The sequence below is a fragment of the Oreochromis niloticus genome, linkage group LG17 (genome assembly GCF_001858045.2).
Source record: "Oreochromis niloticus isolate F11D_XX linkage group LG17, O_niloticus_UMD_NMBU, whole genome shotgun sequence".
Lineage (NCBI taxonomy): Eukaryota > Metazoa > Chordata > Actinopteri > Cichliformes > Cichlidae > Oreochromis > Oreochromis niloticus.
In genome coordinates, this window is record NC_031981.2 from 36,695,549 (window position 1) to 36,707,662 (window position 12,114).

Consider the following 12,114-nt stretch of genomic DNA (forward strand, 5'->3'; position numbering starts at 1 on the left):
ATCAAGTTGTGCAGTCCTTAGTGGTCGTCCCCCCTGCATTAACAGATAAAGAATAATGCAACGTATCGCTATTGGTTCAATATCGGGGGGTTCTGTTTCTAAAAAATAAAAAAGACTTTGCTGCTTTTTTACGGCAGTAATGCGTCACCGAGGATCTGAGCAGGTGAGCTGAAAGTGCACACCTGTCACTTATTAGCAGCCTGCTGATTCAAACCCCGGCCTTCTTTTTAATAAACGCGACCTACTTTCCTTTGCTGGAATTCCAAACAACATGTAAGGAAATAACTTATCACTGCCGGTTTAAACAAACTTATCTCACTCAAATTCAGCGGATTTATACGCTTCTAATATTTTCAGGAACTCCTTACAGTACTCGTTCGTCTTCTTCATCCTGGTGCCTCATGTCATATCGCTCGGTGAGTTTGGTTGCTCGCGTAAAATGTTGAAAATAAAACGTGACATCTGGTATTCTCATCGACTTTCTTCCAGGACGCTGCAACGATATTTCCTTCTCGTTGTGTTGGATGAGCAAAGGGAATGCTCTGGACAGGTAAACGTGAAGTAAACGTGATTCATAGATTTGCATAATCTCCCCCTGTGCTGTTCAAAGACCTCAGGACAAATGTAACAGAATGTCAAATGTAGCGTTCCTTTAACTCTGAATGATAAAACTTATTATTATTATTATTGCTTGACAAAGTGCCGAATTAGAATGCAGAATATTTCATCATACGTGCTGCTGCACAAGAATGCTGTTGATAACTGTTTTTAAAAGGGATGAAATTAGTATTTAGGTTCTTAAATAAGTTAGTCGTCCAGAAGTTTTAATATGCGTTTGGTACCTTAATTAAAAGTACCTATATTTCCAGAACTCCATAGATTATGATCAAATAATTGTTAATGTTTGTTTATTAAAGTTTAATATAACAAATAACAAATCAATTCTTGAGGTCACTGACTCCAAGAATTCATACACCAATGACAAAATTTCACACTATTACATTAAAACTACTCAACTGAAGTAACTGAGTAAATGTACTATGTTTAGTTTTAGAAGTTTTGATCAAAGAGGTCTAATGAGCTTAGCCAAGATGACTTACTGTAGTAGATGATAAAGACAAAGGCTTGTTAAAACTTTAAATGTGAGCAGGTCATGTTATCCTGACCATGTCTGAATAAGGGTGATGATAAACAGGCAGCTATTAATCAGTCATATGGAATGATCATGTAATATATGGGAGAAAATGAGGTGTACGGTTTCCCATTCTTTAAGGAAAAATGGAGACATATGGCTCAATGGCACATCATTAAAATCCATCAGAAAGGTGGGCAAAGTGACTTCTGTGACTCTGTCCTCGGGTGTAGAAAACCAGCTAACCCTCCAATATGGTGGCTCTGTCCAGGCATGGACTCTAACAGTTCCACAAAGCGCACGTAAGCACCATACCTTCTTAATTTGATTCCTAGTTTAATTTGACACCCCCAGCCTCTTGTTTAATGTTCCTTTAAATGTGTTTACCTCACCCCAAGGAACAAAGTTTACTAAAATCAGAGGCCGAAAGCAGCCGCTACAACATCCAACAAATGCCACTAAGGTACTTTTGACAACGACTTTTACACAGATGAGTGGGTATGTTAGATTTCATGCACAGTCCACCTCACTGCATAGTTTGATTGCTTTTATGATCTGATCATTCCTCAGGATTTCCTCAAGTTGCTGAGTCCCACTGAAGTGTTTGCATGTGAAAATGGAACGGTATACTTCCACCAGGAGGAACATTTCTTCCTTGCTTTGGGTGAGTGTCGTTCCTGTATCTACAGGGAGTGCAGAATTATTAGGCAAATGAGTATTTTGTCCACATCATCCTCTTCATGCATGTTGTCTTACTCCAAGCTGTATAGGCTCGAAAGCCTACTACCAATTAAGCATATTAGGTGATGTGCATCTCTGTAATGAGAAGGGGTGTGGTCTAATGACATCAACACCCTATATCAGGTGTGCATAATTATTAGGCAACTTCCTTTCCTTTGGCAAAATGGGTCAAAAGAAGGACTTGACAGGCTCAGAAAAGTCAAAAATAGTGAGATATCTTGCAGAGGGATGCAGCAGTCTTAAAATTGCAAAGCTTCTGAAGCGTGACCATCGAACAATCAAGCGTTTCATTCAAAATAGTCAACAGGGTCGCAAGAAGCGTGTGGAAAAACCAAGGCGCAAAATAACTGCCCATGAACTGAGAAAAGTCAAGCGTGCAGCTGCCAAGATGCCACTTGCCACCAGTTTGGCCATATTTCAGAGCTGCAACATCACTGGAGTGCCCAAAAGCACAAGGTGTGCAATACTCAGAGACATGGCCAAGGTAAGAAAGGCTGAAAGACGACCACCACTGAACAAGACACACAAGCTGAAACGTCAAGACTGGGCCAAGAAATATCTCAAGACTGATTTTTCTAAGGTTTTATGGACTGATGAAATGAGAGTGGGCCAGATGGATGGGCCCGTGGCTGGATTGGTAAAGGGCAGAGAGCTCCAGTCCGACTCAGACGCCAGCAAGGTGGAGGTGGAGTACTGGTTTGGGCTGGTATCATCAAAGATGAGCTTGTGGGGCCTTTTCGGGTTGAGGATGGAATCAAGCTCAACTCCCAGTCCTACTGCCAGTTCCTGGACGACCCCTTCTTCAAGCAGTGGTACAGGAAGAAGTCTGCATCCTTCAAGAAAAACATGATTTTCATGCAGGACAATGCTCCATCACACGCGTCCAAGTACTCCACAGCGTGGCTGGCAAGAAAGGGTATAAAAGAAGAAAAACTAATGACATGGCCTCCTTGTTCACCTGATCTGAACCCCATTGAGAACCTGTGGTCCATCATCAAATGTGAGATTTACAAGGAGGGAAAACAGTACACCTCTCTGAACAGTGTCTGGGAGGCTGTGGTTGCTGCTGCACGCAATGTTGATGGTGAACAGATCAAAACACTGACAGAATCCATGGATGGCAGGCTTTTGAGTGTCCTTGCAAAGAAAGGTGGCTATATTGGTCGCTGATTTGTTTTTGTTTTGTTTTTGAATGTCAGAAATGTAAATTTGTGAATGTGGAGATGTTATATTGGTTTCACTGGTAAAAATAAATAATTGAAATGGGTATATATTTGTTTTTTGTTAAGTTGCCTAATAATTATGCACAGTAATAGTCACCTGCACACACAGATATCCCCCTAAAATAGCTCAAACTAAAAACTACTTCCAAAAACATTCAGCTTTGATATTAATGAGTTTTTTGGGTTCGTTGAGAACATGGTTGTTCAATAATAAAATTATTCCTCAAAAATACAACTTGCCTAATAATTCTGCACTCCCTGTACACTTCAGACAGCAAAACTGGGAAGTCACCTGAACCAGCTAAGAAATATTCCTTAGCAACAGAACTGCATAAAACCACAGGGTGTTATTTATATATGGATGGCTGTTTCCTAATTTTTCTACCCTGTATTTATAATAAACTGGTAAAAGGTGACCATTACTGATGTTGAATATTCAGGAAAGGTTCTAGTTTCTTCTGCCTTGCATTGATGTTTGCCGCTAACCTAATCCGACCGGTATCTAACTTTTAGAGTTGATATTTAAGTTGTTTGGAGACCACATGACCTGTAGCTAGGCTACCCTAGCATGGATATCATTGAAGTAAATGCTTTTCACCTCTACTCCAGCACTCAAAGCTCTTCATAAAACATGTGTTTTTCACCTGTTCTATCTAACAGTTACACTCCAGCGAATGCATTGGAGGGTAACCTGGGGTTCAGTACCCAAGGATACTTAGGCATGCAGACTGGAGCAGCCTGTGATCAAACCACCAACCTTCCAAATAGTAGATGACCTGCTCTACCTCCTGAGCTACAGCCACCCAGTTGTGCTATAAAAAATGTTTATATGCGTGTGCCACTGCTGCCGTTTTCTGCATCTTTGAAACTATTTTTTTCTCCTTAGGTCACACAATGCGCCTCGCTTTCAAACTGGTGTCCCGCAGTCCCTCCATGTTGCTGGTTTCCTGGGAGAGGAATCAACCAGATGTCATCTATAGTCACAATGTGACTTTGTACCATGTTGAACTAGGCTCCTATAACACACATACTTTGGATGTTACCACTCACAACCACTACCGCTTCTCTGCTCTGGACCCCTGCACCTTCTACATGGCCTGTGTAGAGATTGCAGACACTCTCTCCTTAGCATGCCTCTCTACTATTACTGGTATGGGCTAATGAGTGATGTTTAGTTAACAAATTTGCAAAGGTACTTGAGGTTAAAGGCCTTAAATGCACATAACAACCTGTAGATGGCGCCAACTGTGATTTTTAACTTCAAAGCTTTTGGGGGGGGGGGGGGTGTTTTGTTTTAAATGACACTGCTATCAATTGTTTTCAACATTGCTAAAACTGCTGCTGTAGCTCTTGTTCTGTTTCTCCATCAGATCCAGATGTTCCAGAGAACTTTGAGGTTACATCATGGAATAGCAGCAGCATTTCTTTATCCTGGGACTGCCCTGTGAACCGCAAGTACTCCGTCTTCCTTCTCACTGCCTTCTACCTCAACGGTACAAATCACATCAGAGAGGAGGTCTCTTTTTGGCACAAAGATAACTTTGAGGTCAGCTTGTCTGACCTGCAGCCCTGCAGCAGAGTGAAGTTTGGCCTACAGACTGTTTGCCAGGCAGGAATCGAGTCCCGCTACAGCAAGATGGTCCTGAATAACGGAAACTCTTGTATGTGACTCACAAACACACTGTTTGGATTTGAACCTATTTAGCAGTTTGACAGAGTTTACCTGCTTTAATTTATGAACCATTCACATTTTGACCATACTGGCATTCACTTATCTCCCTATAGAATAGCATTTTTTTTTTTTTTTTAAATATTTCTAGTATTCATTACAACTTCATGCAGAGAAGCCATCCTTTAGTGAAAGCCCCTCTGCTTCTCCCTCAGTCCATTCCAACATTGAGGACTTGCGTCAGACATTGTTTGGCCCCACCAACTACACCCTGAGCTGGGAGGTGAGGAACACCTCTTCCATCTCCATGTTCAGAGTGTTTCATGAAGGTGTGCTGCAGGGCACTACTCTCATGAACAGCTACACTGTGGGGGGGCTGCTGCCGTGCCGACAGTACCAGGCCAGGGTGGAGGCACTTTGTGGAGATGGTGTGCTCATGAGTGCTAAGACGATCATAGCACATACAGGTAAAACATGACCTCTGTGTGTTGGCCATTAAAGTTGAGTAACTGTTGGTGTTTAGCATTTAATAATGTAACTACTTTTTGTGTAAATGGGATTAATGGCTAACATTTACATGAAATATTGAATTATACCAAGTATATTTGTATTGTAACTTGGTAGTTACCGAACATTACTGAATGCTTTATATTAGGAGTTCATTCTAGTTTTTTATTTAAATTTGGTGTCTCAGGATGGTTCAATAAGTGAGCTAAAGACATAAAGAAGCTAATAAAGCAAACCTATTTTCACTGTCAACTTATCTTACTGCTGCTATTTGTAACTTGTTAAGTTTCATATGTACGTATGTTATTTATTTGTCTTTGTGTCGTCTGTATTGATTCTGCATGTGAATCCAGGACCTCACGGTGTGTCTGAGCTGACGTACCACTCTAATGACTCTACTGCTGTGTGGAAACCTAGTGGCCCACAGCAGCAAGCTGGGGCCTTCATATATGAGCTGTCCCTGAAGAACGGCACTACCATCGACAGCAGCCGTGTGTCAGTCACAAAGCTACCCCTCCTAGGGCTGGAAGAAGGGAGAACTTATGTTCTCAATGTGTGGGAAGAATGTGACAACCAGCTGGAGTCTGAACATTCTCATTTGTTTTTCATGGCAGCCAATTCCTCTTCAGAGCTCCGTATGAGGGCTGGTGGACCTGCTCACGACATGGGTTGGTTTGACATACCTTTATTCCAATAGTCTTTGATGTAAACTTTTACCCACTGTTCCCGTTTCCTGGCTTCTTTAGAACTAGAGTTAGATTATGACAACATGGGTCTCACAGTGGTTGTACCTTGGAAGCTGCCTGAGGATCTAGACAACGGCGCATCAGAAGCTAAAGATAAAATAGAGGAGATCTTCAACAATAAGGTGAGCAAAACATAAAAATTTACATCAGCAGCTATGGACTAAAAAATCTGTAATCGGCTCATCTTAATTTTAAACAGTTCTGTATAAAAAGTAAAAACCTGGCCATTTCATCACTTTTGAAACAGAGTTGGTTATGTGACATGCTGAACTTGTACCAATGTAGGGTATGTGCCAAAAATATCTCCCACTCTCCTACATCTGATGTTAGCCAGGGTGGTTGGTAAGAGAGAACCTTAAGATGATAAATCTGAGTGTACTAATTTACCAGCTAATGGTAGCTCTGTTTCCACACAGTTCAGTGATCTCAGAGTAGTGGAAAAAAAGGTCAGCAATACCTTGTTTAGCTCACTAGACTCCCATCGGTCTCATATCAAAGACCAGAAGTTTATTAAAATGCACACATGCATAACACTTGAATAACAGCTTCAGGAATTTGTTAATGGAACAAGTCCTGCAGTTCAAAATGACAGAATACATATTCCAATGCAGTCTTAGTTGGATTTGAATCTTCTTTCAGAGATGGCTAACTGCAACCACAATTTAAGACTGGATTCAAATGGGTAAGAAGCTTTATGATAGGACACTCTTTGAGACAAAACAGAAAGGGACTGCTTTCATTTTGGTATGTTTTAATATCAATTTTTAGCTTTCAGGTTTGAGAAGTTCGCATTTAAAAGCTGGCAGAGGGGTCAGACTGCATGTTGCCATACATGAGTAACCTCACTCTCTCCATGTCACACACGAAACACATCTTTCCAATTTGCTATTCCATTTAAACTTTCAAACTTATAATAAATGTTTTTAGTTTGTTATGAACATTACTGAATTTAAGGGGTTTTTTTTTATTTTTTTATCGTCCTCCAGCTGCAGGAGCTATTGAAAGATAAGCCAGTTCGGATAAAGTTGGACTCTTTTGAACCTGCAGATGAGCCAGGCAAAACAAAGATTTTCTTCACGGCTTTTGATGCCTCCCATACTACAGAAAATGTGCCCGTACATATTGAAGATCTTCTGTATTACACTGGCTCTCTAAATGCCACCAACATCACTGTTAAAAGTGGAGTCATTTACTGGGATGGTAAGTGATGGTAAAAAGCTGGCTCAGCCCTTGTCAGTTAAAACCTTCATCTTTCTCGTGGGATTTTATTTTCTTTGCATGTCTGCTTGATTATTAGGTCCAGACCTGTGTGCTTCCAAGCAGCCTTTATGTTCTCACAATTCTCTGTGCATCAACACTCTGGGCTCATTTTCTTGTGTATGCCAGCATGGTTATTATGACGTCAGCTCTGTGACTGAGCGTGCTCCAGCTTCACATCCAGTCTGCCAAGGTACAGAGACCTCTCATCAATCTCTAAACCTATGTATTTAATTCTAAAAGCTGATCCTTTTTTTTTTTTTTTATTACGAATTTAGAATAGAAAAATGCCTGTGTAGTAGTACAGCTGCTGAGAGAGAGAGAGAGAGAGAGAGAGAGAGAGAGAGAGAGAGAGATAGATCTTTTTTTCTTTTCTTTTTTTCTGACCCTCAATTTTAAACAGAAAAAGGTCTCTTCAGCCGGTGTCTGGATAAATTGATGGCTGGTGGAATAGCAAAGCCCTACCTGCATTCTCGCATGGGAGGAGCAGTTGCAGTAAAGCTGAATGATGGTCGCTGCATTGTGAATGAGACAGAGACACTGTACTACTTCCGCACCTCACGAAAAGTCTCTGAATGTGGAAGTGAGAAGCAGGTGAGTAACTAAGCTCAGCCAGAAGCTCTGAAAGGTTTGTTTGCCAGACAGATTTCTTACCAATATTTTTTTTTTTTTTTTTTTTTTTAAAAGACACACACTCTGTTAGTTTTCAGTGTCCCCTTAGGATGCCAGGTCTCTCTTGGAAATGAGATTTTAAATCTCAATGAGATTTTTACCTGAATAAATAAAGGACTAATAAGGATACATCGGTGGCCTCTGAATATTTGCCCTTGACAGGATTGATTACACAGTATTCTGTGATATGCATGTCATGCCATAGGTGAGGGATGGAAAGATTTTGTATAGTCCTAGTGATCTTGGTTTTGGAAGGCAAAAACCTCTGGTGTGTGCCACTGCCTGCTACATGACTGGATATTTGCTTGATAATTAATGAATCATAGTCTGCATAAAGCAGCCTGAGTCCTATAATCTTATTTCAAGAATAGTCTGAAAATTGTTGCTCACCAAGTGATATGATGTATACTCAAATTAGGGTTTGTTTTTTTTTTTCCCAACTTTAATGTATCTCTTTAGCTGTGTGCAGTCAAATTAGCTGAGTTTTACAATAATGGAAAATCTATCTGCTAGTAGTTGAATGTGCAGGGGTTTTTTTTTTTTTCTTTTTTACCTCTTCCCCTCATACTTGTGGTTTGATTTTTATTTCTGTTTGTCGGTTTTGTCTAGGTTAACAAAACTCACATCAACTTCCAGAATTCTCTGACTGTCACTTTGACCAAAGGGCAGACGATCAGCAGGCAGGACCTAAAAGTGGTGTGGAAGTGTGTTTACCCACGACATTATGTCCGCAATGCTCATGTCAGTGTGGATATGGAATGGTGAGATTCATCAAATCCCAGTGTTTGTAGGAATATTCATACATTTACTAGTTTGGGGTTTAAGTAAATGCAACCTCACAGGAACTACAAAACATATTACACTACATTATATACAAAAATTAAGCCAAAATGCAGAAGCAATGTGTGGAAACACTGTTAATGTTTCCATAGGAATTAAAAAAGTAAGACAACAGCAGCAAAGTTTGTTTCTCAAAGATCAATATAATCTTCAAGATTGAGCATTGCTCCCTTTTGATCAGTGGGAGCAATTTGAAGTCATCAATATAAAGCTACAGAATATTCACAAATGAAAGCATTCAAGACGTTTGCATATCTTCTCAGGAGTAGAATTCGTAACAAATTCACCCCAAGGTCAGACTGCAGTGCTCAGAAACTGCAAAGCACCCAAGAGCTGCATTTCAGGCTCTACAGGCCTCAAAGTTCAGGACAGTACAATTAGGGGAAAAGGCTGAACAAATATGACTTCAGCCTGTTTTTGTTTTTTTGTTTAAATATGGAAGCAAAAATAAATATGGAAGCATGGATTAGGTTTACAAAACTCTATTTGAACCAACTGCAAGGCTTTAGACCAGGGGTCCCCAACTCCAGGCCTCGAGGGCCGGTGTCCCTGCAGGTTTTAGATGTGTCCTTGATCCATCACAGATGAATTAAATGGATAAATTACCTTCTCAACATGTCTTGAAGTTCTCCAGAGGCCTGGTAATCATGTGATTCAGGTGTGTTGACCCAGGGTGAGATCTAAAACCTGCAGGGACACCGGCCCTCGTGGACTGGGATTGGGAACCCCTGCTTTAGACAGATGAAACCAAAGTGTGGATGTTTTGCCATAATGTACACCCTTTGGAAGGTTGGTGATTTTGGACTCCAGCACCTTGCAGTCATTGAGTTGACCATGCACTCCTTACCAAAGTATTGTAAAGACAAATATGAAGCCAAAAGTTTTACCAAAAAGTGTCCATTATTCCAGTTAAAATAATGATGTTTCTGAATATGTGTTCCCCTGAGACACTCACTGTGGTTTAAGTAGACAGCAAAGTTGATATGATGGAAAAGAAAACGGGTAGAGGACAAGAAACATGTGTTTTGTCAGCCTTAGTAGTAATCTTTAATGTAGGATGAGGAATACTGGAATAAGTTTAAATTAAAAGGCTAAACCTGTTTGAAATGCTGTGGCAGTGCTTTCACAGGGCTGTGCATGAAGAAATCCATGCAAACCTCAGTGAAGTGAGGCAGGTGTTTCTTTCTTTTATCATAATGTACTGTAAATCAGGGCAACATCCCCAAGGGGCAATTAAGAAGTCATTTTCTTTCATAAATAAATTCTCTCTGATTCTGATCCTGAGTCAGCTCTCTTGCTCTCTGCTTGTAGGCTCACGTCCATGACTTTGGTGGAGTTTAACTCGTCAGTGCACCTGGGCCTGAAAATGACCTTGTATAGGGATGAGTCTTACACAAACAGTTACAGGGATGCCATAACCCTGGAACTTGAGGACACACTGTTCTTCCAGGTGGCCCTGGAGACAAACGGCTCTTTTGCTGTAGACCTGCTCCTGCAGGTGAAGTCGTGCTGGACGACTGAGAGCATCGACCCTCACGACCCTACCCAGGGCGTACTTTTGCAAGATGGGTATTTATGAAATCTCTCTCTAGAGAACTGACCTTTTATGTTTGACAGCTAGAATCCATTGCTGAGCATGCAGCTAGCAATGAATGGGCTAGACTTTGGACATACCAAATACCTATTCCTCCTTTTTTTTTTTTTACTTTTTTTTTGTTTTTTTAGAAAAAATTAGTTAAATCAAACTTTTTAAAACTGTATGGTTAGATATATAATGAAGTCTCAAGCTCTCTCCAACTTGCTTTGTGAAGTCTGGTTCCTCAGTGCCCACAAACTTGATGACTTTCAGAAGATACATTTTGAAAGGTTAGTATTGCTAAATAGAACCACACGCTTACGTTTCTTTCTTGTTACATATTCCTTTCAGCTGTCCTGTTGATCCCACTTTCCACTGGCTGTCTGTGAACGGTCTGGCACATAGAAGCAGGTTTTCCATTCAGATGTTCAACATGCCTAAGAAGTTACCTCTTTACTTTCACTGCCTGGCCAGCATATGTGGACATGATGAAGACTGTCGACTGGTAAAATGGCTAATTGTTTCAAGCTTGAGCACTTGGTAAAATAATGTAGTTAATCCATTTGATGTAAGTATCTGGCTATAGGTTACTCAGACAACAGGGATGAACAGGTCTTTCCATTTCCCACCTGAAATTCTCAGGTGGGAACATTGTCTTGTTTCTGCCCCCACTCTGGTTGTGTCTTGGCATACCACAACTACTGCATGTGTATGTCACTGCATGTCAGTCACAGCACATTTTGTTTCGTGCTTGGCTGTCATTATACTGAAACGACATTCATGTAGTCATATTCTTATTTTAGTTAGGTTTCTATGAATAGAGAAAAATATATATTTTTTGTAAGTTTCCAAAACATTTATTATAAAACATTTAGTTTTGGCAATTTTGCCAAATAGGGCCACAATGAGAATCCACCAAATCCCATTTTGAGGTGGTCAGCTTTGCACTTGGATTTGATCTCAGCTGTTGGAATCTTTAAAGTGTTGGTACACTCTGAAGACAAGAGCTCAAAGCTTTTTGGCTACAAAAACCTACAGGTACATGAAGTTCCCTTAGGTGACCATTATTGCTCATTTAACATGCTGCTCTGTGGTTCAGTCAGATTCGTGTTAAATCTATTTATCCTGTTCTATCCAGATTTCAGAAATTAAATATTTTTTTCTTTCTGCATGAATCTAAAGTTGACTCTCATTCTGTTGCAGAACTGCACTGGCAAGCAGCACACAAAGAGGTCAATGAGTCAAATGGAGAGTGAGGGGAAACAAGCTGCTGTCGTGTCTGCTGGACCTTTGATTGTCAACACAAGAGTGAAGTCAGCTCCACCGTCTTACTGTGAGTTTGTCAAGGGATCATTCAGTTAGTTCAAATTTAAGAATGAACTCTTAAAAGAATCTGCATCTGCTTCCTATTCTTACCTATTCTTAGATTACAATGCATCAATGCATTTCTGTTAGTTTTTGTTTTAACTTAAATTCTACTTGGTTCATATAAAAATGGCAGTCCTGATATAGACTGTCACTGATCTTCTAATTTGTCTTGACTTACTGCACATGTGTGTATGTGTATTGTGAATACAGGGGTGATGAAATATATATCCATCTCTTTCCAGGGGCAGAGTACATGACTGTAATCACCATTGTGGCTGGATCAATAGGCTTTCTGGGAGTAACGGTGCTCTCAGTGAGTGCTACTAAAGCAATCATGGCTTACTATGAACAGCTACGGCCCCAATAAAGTGTCTGAAACAGTA

General features: G+C 40.4%; 1 protein-coding gene across 2 annotated transcripts; it reads left to right on the forward strand.

Moving 5' to 3' along the window:
• Window positions 1–118: 118 nt before the first annotated feature.
• LOC102080373 (uncharacterized) lies at window positions 119–12,114 on the forward strand. 2 transcript variants are annotated; one of them, XM_005475558.4, is made up of 19 exons: window positions 119–273; window positions 358–416; window positions 490–550; window positions 1,274–1,434; window positions 1,531–1,595; window positions 1,703–1,796; window positions 3,983–4,246; window positions 4,467–4,757; window positions 4,981–5,232; window positions 5,626–5,940; window positions 6,019–6,140; window positions 7,005–7,218; window positions 7,316–7,468; window positions 7,679–7,869; window positions 8,557–8,708; window positions 10,099–10,356; window positions 10,715–10,868; window positions 11,567–11,696; window positions 11,974–12,114. In XM_005475558.4, coding segments are annotated over exons 1-19 (3,063 nt in total). In that variant the 5' UTR covers window positions 119–271; the 3' UTR covers window positions 12,099–12,114. The 2 variants fall into 2 exon arrangements, with proteins under 2 accessions (XP_005475615.1, XP_005475616.1); XM_005475559.4 differs by having other exon boundaries at window positions 8,584–8,708.